Source organism: Trichoderma gamsii (genome assembly GCF_001481775.2).
Source record: "Trichoderma gamsii strain T6085 chromosome Unknown Scaffold_35.2, whole genome shotgun sequence".
Taxonomy (NCBI): Eukaryota; Fungi; Ascomycota; class Sordariomycetes; order Hypocreales; family Hypocreaceae; genus Trichoderma; species Trichoderma gamsii.
Genome location: NW_020171372.1, coordinates 297,092 through 313,363, shown reverse-complemented (window position 1 = coordinate 313,363; position 16,272 = coordinate 297,092). Strand labels below are relative to the sequence as shown.

The following is a 16,272-nucleotide window of genomic DNA, read 5'->3' as shown; positions in this document are numbered from 1 at the left end:
CAGTTATCGAAAAAGGAGGATTCAAGGATACTGAGACACTCGCCCCAGGTGGTGGTTGGATAATAGTGCTGGTAGATGCCCAGGCATCCCCATCTGGGGGCAGAGGAGGAGCATTCTGGCTGGCAGAGCCCAAAGATGACTCTCCAAAATTTGCTACCTTTGAACGGAGAAAGTATGCTACACTCAATTCATCCAGCTGTGTCCTGAAACCTGGTTCATCGATCTCTCTAACTCCTTGTGTTGTATTTGAGCCGAAAGCTCGATCGGTGGCTTTGTGGGTGTCGTTGTTGTCATGTGCCTTTGGTTGATTAGCCTGTTGAGGCACGTCTTTCTTCTTCACTCTGAGGTTTGTAAAACGGAATGTGTCAGCTTCTCTGTTACTCTTCTCCCTCTTCTCATTGATAGATGGGGACAGATCAAAACTTACTTGTATATGATTGGGTAACAAGAGTCCGGGTCTTCATAGACACAGTCCGACTTCAACCATCCCTCGCAATGTGAGCATGGCCTGTCGCCGTTGCACCGCGCTCCTATACTGCGACAACTTACACAGACGAGACGGGGAGGCTTGGACTGCCGCTGCACCTCGGGCTTTTGCGGAGTTTTACGAGCGGCGTTGGGATTCTGACGGCCACCAGCTTTTGGCCTCTTCCTATGTGATACCATGCCTCCAGAAGGTGTATCAGCCACTACTGCGAGGCAGACACTACTGAGAGAATCTATCTTGCGGTGTCTGTTCGGCTAGTGTTTGCGTTAGTGCCAGTACCTCTGCGTTTATTGTGACGCACAAAGCCATTGGATTGGACTCACACAACAAGACGATCTGGGTTAGAGAGGGAGGGACACAGAGAGATAGATAGAGAGAGAGAGAGAAGGGTGGCCTGTAATGCAGCTTTTGACAGTTGTGAAGAATCTGAAGAATGAAGTGATGGGAAAATACGACTAGGTAGTAGGACGAGAATAAAGGTTGCAAAGTCGAGATGGATAGAAGTCAAAGTTGAGAGCGACGAACATGGCAAGTAGATCTCTGCTATTTATACCTGAAAAGCACCTGGGGTAAAGGGCAAAGAAAGACGAGCAAAGAGAGAGAAAGCACCGGCGAGAATGAGTATCCCATCTCCCTCTTCGATCGCCCAGCCTCACCTCACCTTCCCCTCTCTGCAAGATCTAGCAACGCCTCAACACACAGACAGTGGAGCATTGACAGGCCCAGCCAGCTAATCGCGGAGGAGGGAAGGAGAAGGCAAGGCAGTGTCTCAGAAACGCTCAGAGGTTTTCGGTGGCTCAAGACGGCCACCGCATCATGTAGCCGTCCTCGTGAGCTCCATCGTCCCCAGCCATTGTTACGCAGACTGGAGCTGGGTGTTGTGGTGATTGGATCTCGCGGCTCCGTCCCCCTGGCTCTTGTCACGCACATGGCTGATTGATGTAATCAAACCAGAGGGGACGAGAGCAAAAAAAAGAGGCTTGAAAGCTAATTACCACTATCGGTCAGGGGATCTGCTGTTGTGGTGCTCTGGGCCGAGAGCTGAAGCTGAATATTGGCGCGAATCGCAAAGCAAACAATAGCAAACATGAGCTCAGCCGGCCAAGGCTGCTCAATAACAGCAAGACATGCATGCTTAGTGTGGCTAAGGCAGCCGACTGGTAGGGATCATCGCAGTTCAATATCCTGTTCTCTTCTCAATACCTGTATGTTTAGTCATATCCAGGTTTCACCCAGGGAAAAAAAAAGAAATGAAAGGCAAACAGCTGATAAGAACCCAAGGCGGTGTCCAATGATGGTCGAGTCACCGCATCCACGAGGCCACTCACGATTCTCCCCTAATCGTCGGCCGACTCAATACTCGCCAGGCACCGGCGAGTATTGTTTCACGGCAAAGTGCAAGCGCGCACAAGATGCCGAGCGGATATTCGAGTAAACAGTAATATTTGGCGGCGCGTCTAATGCTTTCAGCAGCACAAGGCCATGGAGTACGTAATTCTCGTAATTCTCGAGCCGATATTATGTGAGGCGCGAAGGATTAAGCGGGTACGTACAGATAGCCGCCGCGAGCCTTGTCCGAGATGGTATTTGTGACACCTACCTTGATGATGGTATTACAAGCTGACAGTAATGTGAGCCCGTGTGGCGATGCGACGGCCAATACAGAGTGGTTGCACAAGCAGCGTAGAGAGGTCTTTGTTTAATTTGATGATATTGTGCAGTACTTGGTTCAATCTCGAGTAGGTAAGTAGTTTCCCAGGCAAGCAGCACCTAGGTACGTATACCAAGTGTGCTTCTTCTTCCTTTTTCCTTGTTGTTTCTAAAGTCATAGTCTGATGTACTCCACGAGACCATTTTGTAGCACGCTCGCCTGGGCTTTCAGAAATTCCACAGATCTTGTCAAGTCCCAGCCACTCTTCGTCCCAGACACCACCAAACTCAACCCCGATAGGGAGGCAGCAACCAAGACCGAATATCGGATCACTTCCCCCCAACCCTTTCCGCGGGATGGCCTCTTGCTCTTCGGAGGCTGCCACAGCTTGTTAGAAGATCATCTCTTGGCTCTGTGGATCCCTGCTGGGCAAAGCAGGCTATATTGAGCGGACAAAGGAAAAAAAAAAAAAAAAGCAAAGGGTGTAAACTTACATCGTATTTAAAGTCCTTATATACTGGAAACAAGCATTGGTACCAGAAGTAGGGCTGTGAGTAGGGATACGACATGCCATTATATATTGATCCATCCTGAGCCCTGTTATACCAGTTGGAACATCCGCCGGAAAGCCACACGGTTTGTTGGAGGTCTGTCTGAATCTGATCAATGTACTGTTTCTCCGCATCAGGGTTGACATCCACAGCCATCGCTTTGCCTTGAAGGACGGGCTTGATTAGCCGGAGAGCAAAGTTTATGGAGTTTTCCACAGCCATGATTGTCGACGTGTGACCGGTAGCGCTGTTTGGTCCTACAGATAAAGAAAGATGACAGATTAGCTCGATGACCAATCGTAGAGGGGAAAAAAATTAAATGAGCAAAGAGAAGAAAAGGTAGACCTCACCGACTATCAAAAATAGATTTGGGAAGCCACTGATAGACGTAGTGTTGTACGCCCCTGGGCCTCCTAGAGCTTTCCAATGCTCCTCTGCTGTCACACCTTGACGACCGATAATGTCGATGTTTGTGCAGAAGCTGTTTGTTTCATAGCCAGTTGCGAACACAATAACGTCAGCATCGGTATGGCCGTCCTTGGAGCGAATTCCCTTTGGCGTCACTTCCTCAATTGCATCGTCTCGAAGGGTGACATTCTCCGAGTGCAAACTGGTCAGATAATTCGGATCGTAGATGCGCCTCTTACAGCCCATCTCAAAGTCGGGAATCAGCTTATCGTGGTATTTTTTGGGAGCCTTTTCCTTGATGTACCGCACGGCTTCGGCTGTTTTGGAGCGACGAATCGCAGCAGCCGTCTCGGTCATGTAAAAGGCTCTCATCTCGGTTTCCATGATCATCATGAAGAGGAAGCGAGAGAGTTTGAGGAATCCGGGTACATGAATGAACAACCACTGGAATAGCTTCAGGTTGGGCACTTGCACGGGAGGAATGATCCAGTGTTTGGTGCGCACAAACTGCGTCACATGCTTTGCCTGGTCCTTGATGGCTGGGACAATCTGTGCGGCCGAGCAGCCATTGCCGACGAGGGCGACATTTTTGTTGGTCAGGTCAACATCGTGTCGCCATTTGGCAGCGTGGAACACGGGGCCTTCAAAGCTTTCAATGTTTGGGATATCTGGCTTGCGAGGATATACCAAGACGCCCGAACCGCTGAAGAGAAATTGGCACTCGTGGACATGGATAGTGTCGGATGTGGTGTTTCGGACCGTGATACGCCAGCGACCAGACTGCTCGATCCATTCGCATCTCTCGACACGGGAGTTGAAGCTCATCTTCTCGCGGAGGCCATATTGTCTCGCCACATCATCGAGATACTGCCAGACTTCTTGGTGGGATGGCAGGATTTTGGTCCACTTGGGGTTTGGAGCAAAGGAGAAGCTGTAGAGCAAGCTGGGAACATCGCACGCACATCCTAGTTATAGGGAACAAAGAGTTGGCGTCAGCACATATCGATGAGGTGGATCTATGGAATATAGCCAAGGAGAACATACCTGGATACTGGTTGGCAAACCATGTGCCTCCCAGATCGCTACTCTGTTCAAAGAGGCGAATGTCGGTGATTCCATACCACCGCTTGATAGTGCACCCCAGAGCTATACCAGAGAATCCACTGCCTATACACGCAAACTGGCTGTATGTGATCTTTTCTGCCATTTCAAGTTGCTAGATGAAGAGTGCAGTTCAATGTCCTGAGTATTAGGGGAAGGTACATGTACTAATACTGGTAGACAGCTGGCCGCCTTATATATTCTAGGGGGAAGGCACTGCCAGACAGCAACGACCTCTCTTATCTTATTTTTTCCAGACTTCAACAACGACAACAACTCAATCCGCTGAAAGAGCAATAAAAGGGCACACACACAGCCATAAATACGCGCCCGGGCAGTAACGGAGCACCAAAACATCTGCCCTCCTTAGTATGTCTCTCTCTCTCTCCCTACCTATCAACGACATGCCATACCCCTTGCTCATGCGGTAGAGCCGAATAGAAGAGAATCCATCGTGCCAATCTTTCTTTTTTTCTCATTTGTCCCGCCCCGAATTCCAACGCACCAGTCTGGGTCTTTTCAACCATGTCTCGGTCTATATTTTGCCTCCACTCACATCTGAGCGTGGCCTTGGAGGACGTCTCCGGGTACGCAACGCGATACCGTCCCAGCTCTTCGATATATGTGCGTGTCCTCAACAATTCTCTCCTTTGGGTATAGCCACAGCGAGAGGCAAGGGCGAAGCGGATTGCGCCTCCTAGCATGCGTTGTGACCAGTTTGTCTTCTCGCATATCGTGTGCCGCTCCACACCGAACACCACAACACAACATGATGAGACTCCGATAGCGACTCGGACAAATAGTCATTTGCCGTCTCTCGCTATCGATTGCCGTTTCTCCCTGTCAAATGCTTTCTCTTGTTGTCAACTAACTTCTGTCGCTATTGAGTGCTTCGTCTGGCTTTTAATATCCGTACCTCGCTGTCGATTACCCTCTGTTGCTGTCAACTGATCTCCCTCGTAGTCGATTGCCGTTCTCGCTGTCAACTGCCCTCTCCCGCTCAGCATCTTTGCCTACCGAAATACCCCTGTCGTTCGGCAAATAGAAAGAGGAAGTAGTTGCCCTAAAAAGCCCACGCTTTGCTGATCCTTGCCTGGATGCCATAGCTCGCCAAAGGCAGCACGCATTGTCAGCAACATCTGGGTAAGCCGTCTATATCATCATTAGGAAACTGCTTTACAGGTCATCTTCTAGCAATGCTATCTCGTCCTACTCGTTTCTAATGTTATCCGTTAGCACATACAAGCAGCGATCGATCCGCAAAATGCATACATACGGACGTAGATATGAACTACTGCATGCCATCACGCAACCAGCACCGACTGACCAACATCACCAAGAGCGGCAAGACCCTCGATGCGGGGACCTCGAAGCGGGTCTTGATCGATCACATCGGCGCGAGCTAAGCATCGGACCAAGTTCTGGGACGCAGATGCTGACATTTGATGCTGGCTATATCAATTTTGCGCCAATAGTGCACAGATGTAAGCGCCCATCTGTGTCTGTGCTCATGCATGAAGATCTTAGACCAGCGAGCCTTCAACCCGGCCCTGGGTAAAGGCGTCACATCTAAGAGAGCGAGAAGGGCTGGCTATGGGCATGCTATGAGGTCATGCAATTTACACAGCTATTTGTGATACCACATGCTATTACTAGCATTACTACCAGCAGTGGATAGTAACTGTGTCGCTACTGATGCAATGCAACGGCCCATTTGACTAGCTGAAGTTGCAACGTACTTGGATTAAACGGAGTACAACAGCAATGGTGGTGGCCATCCCCACCCTGACATCTTGGACCGAGCAACTTTTGCTCCGCTCAGGCGGCACGGGCGAAGCGACATCTGATATGACGCCGAAGCTCAGTTCAAAAGGCATATTTTAGAAGCTTCATTATATTCGCAAGATCACAACTGCTGCATGTGAGTATAGATCGGTCACACAAGTACAAGTAAGTATGTTCCCGTCAGTACATGTATATATGAAATATAACGGCTTCGTACCGGCGAAGCAAAGCATACGCTTGCAAACACGCTTGCAAATACGCTTGCAGCCAAATCGAGCTTCGTACAAGTAAGCAGATTCTATGTCACACATTCCCAGCAGATATTTGGTCTCGTTTTCTCGGGCCGAACAATGCCTCCCCGGCATTAAGACCGTGGTAAGATGCTTACTTGTATTCAGCCGCCATAACCAGTACCGTTGAAAGGATCTATATCCCAGAATCTCCATCTTTCCTTGTTCTTGTTCTGATATCATACAAGAGTGAGGATGTATTACTCGTAGCATCCGTCTTGGCGGGACCATGCCGGCAGCTACTCGCTGGGCAATCAATCAGAACTAGGCAGTGACAGTTTCATGAGTATATTATCTACTTTATGCTGTACGAGATGACTGACCGTCTCATACTCGTTCTAGCGTCGTTGCTCCATCCGTACTACCTCGGGATATTGGCAAACAACAAGCAAATTGCGAAAATTACGGCATGAGTTGTGGCCCTCAGACAACAGCTGAGACAGAGCATGCAGTATTCACTTTTACTGACAGCCAGCAAAAATCAGGTAGTCTGAGACCCCCGCCTCTTTCACATCCTTCCTTTTCCGTCTAGTCTGCTATACTCTACTATACCCTGACGCCTTTTTCGCCGACGTGGAGTGAGGAAGAGGCCACTTCCTCGTCTTCCTCCACAGCCGCTACATGTTTCTCGTCATTCATGCCCATCTCGCCATCCCACCCATGCTCAAGCAGATAAGCCTTGAACTTTTCGTCTTGAACGGCAAGATCTTCGCCAGTGACATTAGGCACAAAGAAGTAGGTGACCAAGACCCCCACCACGCCACAGATGGCGGCGATGATAAAGGTCCACCGCTTGCCCAAGTTGTTTTGGATAGGAGTAAAGGCCTGTGTTCCCACGGCGGCACCAGTCTTGCCCAAAGCCGCACTGAGGCCATAAAACGTTCCTCTTACGCTTGTTGCGTACGATTCCGATGACAAAAGCCCGAGCATATCGCCAGGACCGAAGTTACCCGAGCTCTGCATTAGGCCGTAAAAAACCACAAAGAGAGGAATGATTTTAGTGATTTTATCGTAGGCACAGCCGATGATGAGGCCAAAGACGAGATAGCCAGAGAAGCCAAGCATCATGATGTTCTTCCTTCCTACTCGGTCACACAAAATGGCCCCGAAAAAGACACCGGGCAGAGCAATGGCCCCCAGCAAGAGCTGCCACTCTGCCGTGCTTCGTAGCGTGTCTCCATGCGTGTCCACCACGGACGAGATGATGGTGCCAGAGAAGACTCCATTGGGGAAAGTGACAAAATCATACAGGAACCAGGCGCCACAAGTACCAATCAGCGTCTTCCAGTAGTAACGGAGAGCAAGGCCGTAGGGTACATGGCGCCGGATAGCACTCTTGCGGTATAGCTTGGACGTGAGCATCTTGATTCGGAAGTAGAAGACAGACAGCGGAAGCAGGATACCAATACCGAAGCACACTCGCCATACTGTCGACAGATGATTTTCTCCTGCGGCTGAGAGAACAATCAGAAAGATGGATACGGCCAGGGGACCTCCGAAGCTGAGAGGTAGGTTCGTGACAAGGATGAAGATTGGGCCGCGTTTGTCCAGGACTCTTTCGTTGGCGGCTTCGGAGGCCGATGTGCTTGCAGCCGGATACTCGCCGCCTTGATGTTTGCAACTCCGCGTTAGTCATGGTGTCCTGCATGCATATAGACTGCACGACTTCAAATATCTGACAAAAAAATAACATGAAGGTGGATATCTTACCAACGCCAAACCCAACAATGCCTCGTGCCACCAAGAGCATCCAAAACATGCCGTCAATGGTAGTTCCGTGAGCAGCAGTTGCCAAGATACCGCCAACGACGATCAACATCGTGGTGAGTATGATTGCCGTCTTTCGCCCAAGATAGTCGCACGTCAGGCCGATGGTCACTTGCCCCAGAATAGCCCCAACGAGCAAAGAATTGGATACGCGAGTGCTGACGACAGATGTATACTGCGCAGGATACTCTTTTTTAAAGAGTACGTTGCTCATTGTCATGAGGTTGTTTTGATCTGGCTTCTCCGTTAGCACGAGAAGCATCCCCGTGAAGTGTATACTTACATCCATCTGAAATGAGAGCAGCACCGGCTGCGATCTATTGGTCATGACGTTCAATGTCAGCATTACCACTACTAGGCCCTTTTTTTTTTTTTCTTTCTTTCTTTTGAGAGTGCGACGCAATATTCGTTCATCTTGGGAATTGACAATATTGACAAAGGGCCAACACCGCAGTGGAGGTAACCTACAATGGTAAAGACATCGGACAGCGACTGGCGCTTCTTGATCCTTTCATCGGCAACACCAACGGGGACAACAGCAGCAGCATCTCCATCTCCATCTCCATCTCCACCCTTGAGGCTGTTGCTACCTCCCTGCGTTAGCACCGCAACGGGCGACTTTTCTGCTTGGCCAGGCTCGGCGGTCATATTGTGCATGCAGCAAGCTTATTGACGCGATGATCCTAATGGCGGCACACGAGGTGGCATTCTTCTGTGCCGCGGACGGCTCCGAGACAAATATATACATGCAGCAAATGCAGTACCGCGTCAATCTCCCACCTCCCATTTTCGTCCAACGGTGAGGCAACACAGCGTGGTAATGGCAGTGTTGCTAGCAGGGTTATTCACTTTTCATTGCCGTTCTCGGAATCTGTCCTAGCTTCTTCTGATCGAAACGAACCATGAACTTTTGTTTTGTTGCTCCCCGCGTTCAAAGAAGAGCCAATACCGCGCATCTGTTTGTGCATGTGCCGCCGAGGTGGAGCAGAATCCGGGTATCAGATGCCGATCTACAGACTAAGAGGGTGCTGTTTCAAAAATTGGCAGAATATCTAGATTAGAAGAACCAAAGATTCGGTGTAAGGCCGAAGAATCGTTACGCACGTGCGTTCTAGAGTGAGAGCTTTACAAGGTCTATCATCGTATTTGTTTGGCAGCGGCATACCTGTATACTAGTACCAGTACTCCAGGTTGTGGATTGAATGGGGCCATGTAAGCAGTAATGGACATTATATATCCATGATATAAGTCTATTGGTTTTTAGCATTCCCGACAATACGGCAACGTGCTCCGGAACCCCAAGCAACTATTAGCTAATAGAATTTGCAGCCTCATTTATCTGTGTATGTATTAGGTAAAACAACTTCAACCATCGCGAACCGGCGGATATTTCCTTTTTCGTGCGATTTGCCTAGAGCATTAGTGCCTCTCATCATTCTTAGCTTGACAAAGCTCAAGGAGGAAACAAAAACAATAGTTAATGAAATAGACTTGGTGGAAAACCAAGATTCGCATAGGCTAGGCGCATTTCGTATGCATCACTAACAAACATACCCAAGAATCGTTTGCTAAACTGCCAGCACTACTACCCTGGATCCAGCCAGGCACCGCAAAAAAGGCTGCCGCCTTTATAATATGGAGAAGAGCGAGGCGCATTTTCAACAGTGGGGTTGTGTGTCGCCGGTTGACTCAGCCGTGTTTGTCATGGAGGGGCAACTCTTCCAACACTTTCTGCGTCATGATGCTCGATACTTAACCGCACGTCACCACATTCTTTGCGCTCGCGTTGATCTTTGGCTTTGAGATTCGCAAGTAGCATCTCTACATACCTACAGGCAAAGCTAAACCCTAGGGCTGGGCACCGTACAATGGCGCAAAACCCGACAGACGAGCTCTTGCGACGGCCGCTATATGGTAAGCATCAGTCAGTCCAGTTGCATCACTGCTTTTCTTTAGCTGTTAATCAGCTCGTGATGCGTCGCGCGATGCCCATTGCTGCGCCTCTCTTATATACATGCTAAACGCTATGGCTCGTGTTTAGTTTATGATCTACCGCCCGAAAGCCTCGGAGGCTTGACTCTCAAGCCAGACGCAGATGCCGTTGCCGATGCCGATGCCGAAGCCACGACGCCTCATAAACAGACCTCAGAAGCATCGCCTGATGGAATCGCCGGTTCGCAAACTTGTTCGCTGTGCAAGCTATCCTTCGTTACGGTGCTCGACCAGCGCAGCCACATCAAGTCCGATTTGCACCACTACAACCTGAAGCAGAAGCTGCGAGGGCAGAGCGTCGTGACAGAAGCCGAATTCGAGAAGCTGATAGAGACTCTGGATGAGTCGCTCTCTGGCTCCGACTCGGAAGATACGGAGGATGACGAGGATGAAGGTCGCCAAGAGTCGACGCTGACGGCGTTGCTCAAGAAACAAGCAAGGCTAACAGAGAAGCGAAATAATAATAATAATACCGAAGACGGCGATGACGACGAAATTGCAGGCCGGCCCGGCAAGGGCAAACCGCCGCTGATATGGTTCAGCTCGCCCTTGCTGCCGGAGAACTCATATTTCGGCATATATCGAGCCATATTCTCCGATGAAGAGCAGAGGCAGTCAGATTTGGTCGACGTTATCAGGAAGAAGCAGCTCGAGCCCATAGCAATGCCAAGGCCTGCCAAAGATGGAACGCTGCCGCCAGTCGCGTACAAGGGGCCTCACTTCTTCCTCTGCATGATTGGAGGTGGACATTTTGCAGCCATGGTTGTCTCGCTGGCCCCACGAGCTGGAAAGGCTGGCAGCACGACGATGAACAGAGAAGCCACAGTCCTCGCCCACAAGACCTTTCACAGATATACAACACGACGGAAACAGGGTGGCTCTCAGTCGGCCAATGACAATGCCAAGGGAAAGGCGCACTCTGTGGGCTCATCTCTGCGTCGATATAACGAAACTGCTTTAGTTGAGGATATCCGCGCTCTTTTACACGACTGGAAGGGGCTTTTGGACACTTCAGAGCTATTATTCATCCGAGCAACGGGAACGACGAACAGAAGAACATTGTTTGGCCCTTACGAAGGGCAGGCTCTCCAGGCAAACGACGCTAGAATACGAGGATTCCCGTTTAGCACCAGGAGGGCTACTCAGAACGAGCTTATGCGATCCTTTATCGAGCTGACTCGACTAAAAGTACGCGAAATCGTGCCAGCAAAGGCTGAACCGAAAGATTCAGATAAAGCGGCACAAAGCAAGGCCTCGCCTAAGCCAGTGAAACCAGCTCTGTCAGAGGAGGAAGAAACAGCACTTCTCCACACGTCTCAGCTGCAAGCTTTTGTACGGCGTTCCAAGTTGCCGGCACTCCTATCATATCTCACAAAGAATGAGCTTAGCCCAGACTTTGAATTCTATCCTCCCGAGCAAAACTACCACACCCCACGTGTCTTACACTACGCAGCCTCACAGAACTCTGCGCCATTAGTCCTGGGCATTCTCACACGAGCTGGAGCGAACCCGCTGCTCAAGAACACAGATGGAAAGACAGCCTTTGAACTTGCCGGAGACCGGCCTACGCGCGATGCCTTTAGAGTGGCTCGATCCGAGCTGAGCGAGGCTAAGTGGGATTGGGACAGTGCCAAGGTGCCTCCGGCTATGACAAAGAGCGAGGCCGATCAACGCGACGAGCGAGAGAAGCAAGAAGCAGACAAGAAGGAATCAGACAGGCGGAAAGCTGAGGAGGAGAGGCTTCGCGTTGAGGGGCCAAAGGTCTCTGATACGAAGGCGAGAAACAAGAATGCTAGTGTAGTGGCTTCTATGATTGCAAAGACACCTCAGGAGCGTAGAGAAGAGGAAGCTAGGGGGTTGACGCCTGAGATGAAGATGCGGCTGGAGAGAGAGAGGAGGGCGCGTGCAGCGGAAGAGAGGATGAAGAGGCTACAGAGTGGTAATTAGAAAGGTGGTATTTGCACGAAAGTGAAATGAATTGTTGAAAGCATTTGGATTATTGGGATAGATTACCAGGTAGATGGACGGAGTTTCATGCTTTATAATTTATGAAGGGCAGGATATTCTATATCTTCAACATGCTAAGTTGAAAAAGCGACCCAGTCTGGTTTACAGCCAGAATTCAGGTTCATACGAATATGCAAAGGAGCGACCATTGGGAGTGCTGGATTACTCAAAACACTCAAGCATGTTTCCAACAAACGAATACACATACTGAATCTCGTTCCTTTTTCTTCAACCGGTTCCCCCTATCTCTATGGTACGGCGCCTCTCAACGGACAACCAACTGTCTTCATTCCTATGACGGCAGCATAATTATCGCTCTAGCCAGGTGGAGAGCTTTGCCTTCTCGCTTCCTTGTCCAAAGATGGTATACGTTCGATTCCAACGTCGACGCTAATCGTATCGGATAGTCGTCTCTGTACCCCTGCATCCGAGATTGAACACTCTGCCTCCCGTGCCGTGGCACTGGTAGTACTATCATTCTGCATAGGCATCTCTAAAAGGAGTAGATGGATGGAGTTGAATGTTGACTTGATCTATCTTGTCCTAATTTCGCATGGATTACGCGTGACCGCTCTTCCCGCCTCCAGCTGAAGGAAGATATTACTAGCAGTCAGATCGGGAATTCGTTGAACCAACGTCAAGTCTGTTGCTCTTGAGGACGAGTCTAAATATCTAGTTCTAGCGGGATGATTTACTGTTCGATCCAGCAGGACATTCTAATACTCTACCAACGGCCAAGACTATCCCGCCTCATGTTAGCCATCCGAATATCACAAGGTTTACAGAGCTTAGTCTAGTCCCAGGATTTGCGTTCTGAAGTGATCGTGGGGGTCGTCTTGAGGCCAAGGGGGAATAAAAAGGAAAGAAAATGCGGGATAATGGTTTTCATGGCTAAGTGTTAGTTGTTGTAACAACAACTACAGGTACTGTTATATACGTCAACAAGAGGCACGTTCAGGTCGCACACTTTGGACGTGGGGAAGCCTGTGCGGTGTCGTAATCTTCAGTTGGAAGCTTTGTCCATGCAACTATGCCACCAAACCCCAACAGCATAAACATCGTACAGTTGGTGATTTGTGCGACTGGCTGCATGAAGGGTCAATGCTCATGTTGTGCTCATGTTGCGCTCATGTTGGTGCACGATTCCACAGGCAGATGAAAACCTTCCGATCTGTTATTGACGATGTTGTTGGTACATACATAGAATACTCTCGAGTTCAGGGAAGGCTTGCGAGCACGGCCATCACAATGACCCGCAACGTTGTGCACTTTGCTCATGGGGCCATATCGGCGTCATCCAACGGCCCGGTGCTTGAACACTAATTAACCCTTGGCTGGCTATTATGCCCTCTTTGATCGAATTGCTCCGTCCGTCCAACTTTTCTGTTGGAGCTTCGGTGATGCTTCGTCAGGGCTTGTCCCCTCAATCATCGTCATCAGGCTGAGTGCGGAGTACCTAGGTATAACCATATTGACTCTCTCTTCACGCCATGGATACCGCTGACACAAATGACAGGGTCTTCGGCTCTCAATTTTGAGCCCTGTCCTCCTTTGGCCCATTCGAAACTCCACAGCCAGCTGCATCGAAAGCAGTCAGCTTGACCCAGTCGAGCCTAGATCTGGACTGCGGGGACAAAACAAGACCCCCGGTGCCGTTGCATTGCGGCTGATCAATGCAGGCTGCAAAAAAAGAAATAAGGGGGGGCTGCAGCAGCATGCATTCCTCCTTTGTATTGTTTTCGCGCCGATGGCTGTGACAGCCGATGCAACTACCCATCGGATGGACGGAGTGTCGCACTGCTAACCAACTCGACACAAGCTGGAGCCGAGGCTACGAGGCTGCTAATCCGTACGTAGCAGGTCTATATCTGCGAGCAAGATAAGGTAGACTGGGTTTGCCATGCACGGTGAGCTTCATGGCCCCTTCATCCTTCATCGATAGCCTGGTGCTCCGCATTCAGCCGCAAATGCAGGGTCCTCTATACATCGGCCCTTTGAAAGATGTTTCTCGTCTGGTTGAAAGAAATGTGAGGACAAGGCTAGACGTGTAGGGCATCGCATCTTACTCTAATACGCTCTTGCAGCCTTTTCCGTGGAAAAAAAAAAAGAAAAGAAAAATTGTGTTAGCTCGAAGCGAAAACGCCTGCCGTAGTATTCCAGCTAGACCATAGCTTGGTCGATCCCCCTAACGAAACGACCGTTGAGCGCACAGACTAGGGAGATCTTGTCTCTCCCGATTCATGATAGGGTGGAAGCATCCTGGGCTATTGAATACGGGCGTAAATTGCGTAGCATTCAGGCACTGCTGGTTTTGCATCATCAGCACAAGGCGCCGCGCTAGGTTCCCTGAATCCCTCCGGTAGGCTAAATCGAGGAGGTGACGATACGAGGCACGAAGCTTGGATATATGCATGGCGGCCCTGTAGCTGGAATCATGGGACGAAGTTGACGAGACTTGACCAGATGGTATCGACACTGTAACCTACTGTTGTAGCGATGCTAGCAGTAGTAGTAGTATTGTTACCATAGCTGCTTTCAAGCGCCTCAGGGTTTTGATCTCAAGCCACACCCATAAGCCATGAGAGCGGGACGAGCGCGAGCGCGAGACGTTGACGTTTGATTGGCTGGAGGCTGATGTCCTTTGAATGGAACCTTGTCTGCATTGTCGTTGACGATATTGAAGTGATGGCAGTTGCTGGTACCTGCGGACTTGGTACTGCGTGTTATTTTATCTGGGGTAGCCAACTCGATATTACAAGGTTGTTTCCTGAGGCAACACGCACAATCTCGTGATCCAGTCTCAGTCATCCTCCGCCCAACCTAATTTCTGAATCCCTTCATAAAATTACAGGCTCGGAACGCAGCCATGATTAGCTGCCCTCCAAATGCACAACTGCTTACCCGGCCCCCCCTGCTCGAATTCTCTTCTCGTCTTGCCGTCAGTCGTGCGGATTTCCCGGAAGGCGTTAGGCTTCTGGCTGTTTCACTGTGCTAACCACCACTTCTATGACCTACGGGCGCCGCAATGCGCTTATCGAGACGCATACACCGGTAACCGCCTGTATCTGCATGCTGCTCGATATACAAATGCTGTTACAGAGAAGTACTAGCAGTACCAGGTATTGTCAAGGGGAGGAAATGGCGGACACAGTCAGTCCTTGCTCAAACCTCGTCATTCATTCCGGGACGATGCATGTTAACGAAATAAGGGCCACGGTCAGCGGTGCGGCCGAGCTTCGATCCTGCAACCTGCAACTAGCCAACTGCATGTTCTAGCATCAACTCCTAACCAACTCGGGACTGCAAGCAACACGTCAATGTTAGTTTTGTACTACAGCGGCGACTAGGTACTAGGCATGGCATGAAACTGCACATTGTGTTAGACGCTGCGATCATACGGCGCATGTTAGACGAAAAGGCCAACCCAGTTGCTGTTCCCACGGTGAGCCAAGTTACGGATTGCGGGTTACAGGTTCCCGACCAGCAAAGCGAGCCGTCCACCGAGGAGCAAAGGGCGCCGCTGGCATCGACTCCGCAGCCATGTCTCCGTGGCGTGGGTCACAGCGATAGCCGCCTCCTCCTACTTCCCACGTGAGCGAGAGCAGCCTCTTCCCTGGCGCTGAGAACCAGTCTCATGCATGGCTTGGCTTGGCTGCGACCCCTGCTCCAAGGCCAATGACAGCGCCGCGGGGCCTTGGCAAATCAACGCCGAGAAGGTGTCTAACTCTGCTTTGGGCTGCACAGAATTCCAGAACAGGCTTGGATTGGCTGCGCTGGGACCATCCATGGCGAAGAATTTTAGCACTGGACGTCTGCCAACAGCAAAAGGCACGACGAGCGCTCATACACCTTGTATTAGCGGAATCGCATGCATACTGTACCATACTAGGTACGTTACCCAAGAGTAATGTTACACGTGCAAAACAGCAACAGGGGAAACAAATAGTTGTACCAGCATTCCCCAATATCCAGCAAATCATGTGCTTGACGCTGGCTGCCGCGGCGTGAGGCAAAGGTCCTGCTGGGGCCCTCGAAGCGCCACCAGAAACTATGAGGTGTGGCGGGAAGCTGGGTTGGCTTGGGTGTCCGCCCGTCTGTTGGACCATGGGGCCGTGAATGTGAACTCTCACAAAAGAGAGACAGACTCCTTCTGCTGGCCCAACAATGTTACAATCCAGCCGAGCCTTATCATTGTGCGAGTACGGGGCTGTCAAGACTTGATCCGAGCAAAGC

General features: G+C 50.3%; 5 protein-coding genes across 5 annotated transcripts; 2 read left to right on the top strand and 3 right to left on the bottom strand.

Annotated features, from left to right (window-relative positions):
* Nucleotides 1–2,100: 2,100 nt before the first annotated feature.
* Nucleotides 2,101–2,911, bottom strand: TGAM01_v208447 (hypothetical protein; the record flags this gene model as incomplete). Its single annotated transcript, XM_024550332.1, has 2 exons — nt 2,101–2,516; nt 2,629–2,911. The coding sequence occupies 2 exons, from the start codon at nt 2,909–2,911 to the stop codon at nt 2,101–2,103; spliced, it is 699 nt and encodes a 232-aa protein (XP_024404940.1).
* A 2,214-nt stretch (nt 2,912–5,125) lies between these two features.
* On the bottom strand, nt 5,126–5,302 carry TGAM01_v208446 (hypothetical protein; the record flags this gene model as incomplete). Its single annotated transcript, XM_024550331.1, has 1 exon — nt 5,126–5,302. The coding sequence occupies one exon, from the start codon at nt 5,300–5,302 to the stop codon at nt 5,126–5,128; it is 177 nt and encodes a 58-aa protein (XP_024404939.1).
* Nucleotides 5,303–6,819: 1,517 nt separating this feature from the next.
* Nucleotides 6,820–8,688, bottom strand: TGAM01_v208445 (hypothetical protein; the record flags this gene model as incomplete). Its single annotated transcript, XM_018810217.1, has 4 exons — nt 6,820–7,880; nt 7,984–8,274; nt 8,324–8,357; nt 8,509–8,688. The coding sequence occupies 4 exons, from the start codon at nt 8,686–8,688 to the stop codon at nt 6,820–6,822; spliced, it is 1,566 nt and encodes a 521-aa protein (XP_018656594.1).
* Nucleotides 8,689–9,908: 1,220 nt separating this feature from the next.
* TGAM01_v208444 (hypothetical protein) lies at nt 9,909–11,979 on the top strand (the record flags this gene model as incomplete). The annotated part of the gene is made up of 2 exons (XM_018810216.1): nt 9,909–9,954; nt 10,082–11,979. The coding sequence occupies 2 exons, from the start codon at nt 9,909–9,911 to the stop codon at nt 11,977–11,979; spliced, it is 1,944 nt and encodes a 647-aa protein (XP_018656593.1).
* Nucleotides 11,980–13,588: 1,609 nt separating this feature from the next.
* On the top strand, nt 13,589–13,843 carry TGAM01_v208443 (hypothetical protein; the record flags this gene model as incomplete). Its single annotated transcript, XM_024550330.1, has 1 exon — nt 13,589–13,843. A coding segment is annotated over one exon (255 nt), but the record flags the coding sequence as incomplete, so codon positions are not given.
* Between the last annotated feature and the right edge of the window lie 2,429 nt (nt 13,844–16,272).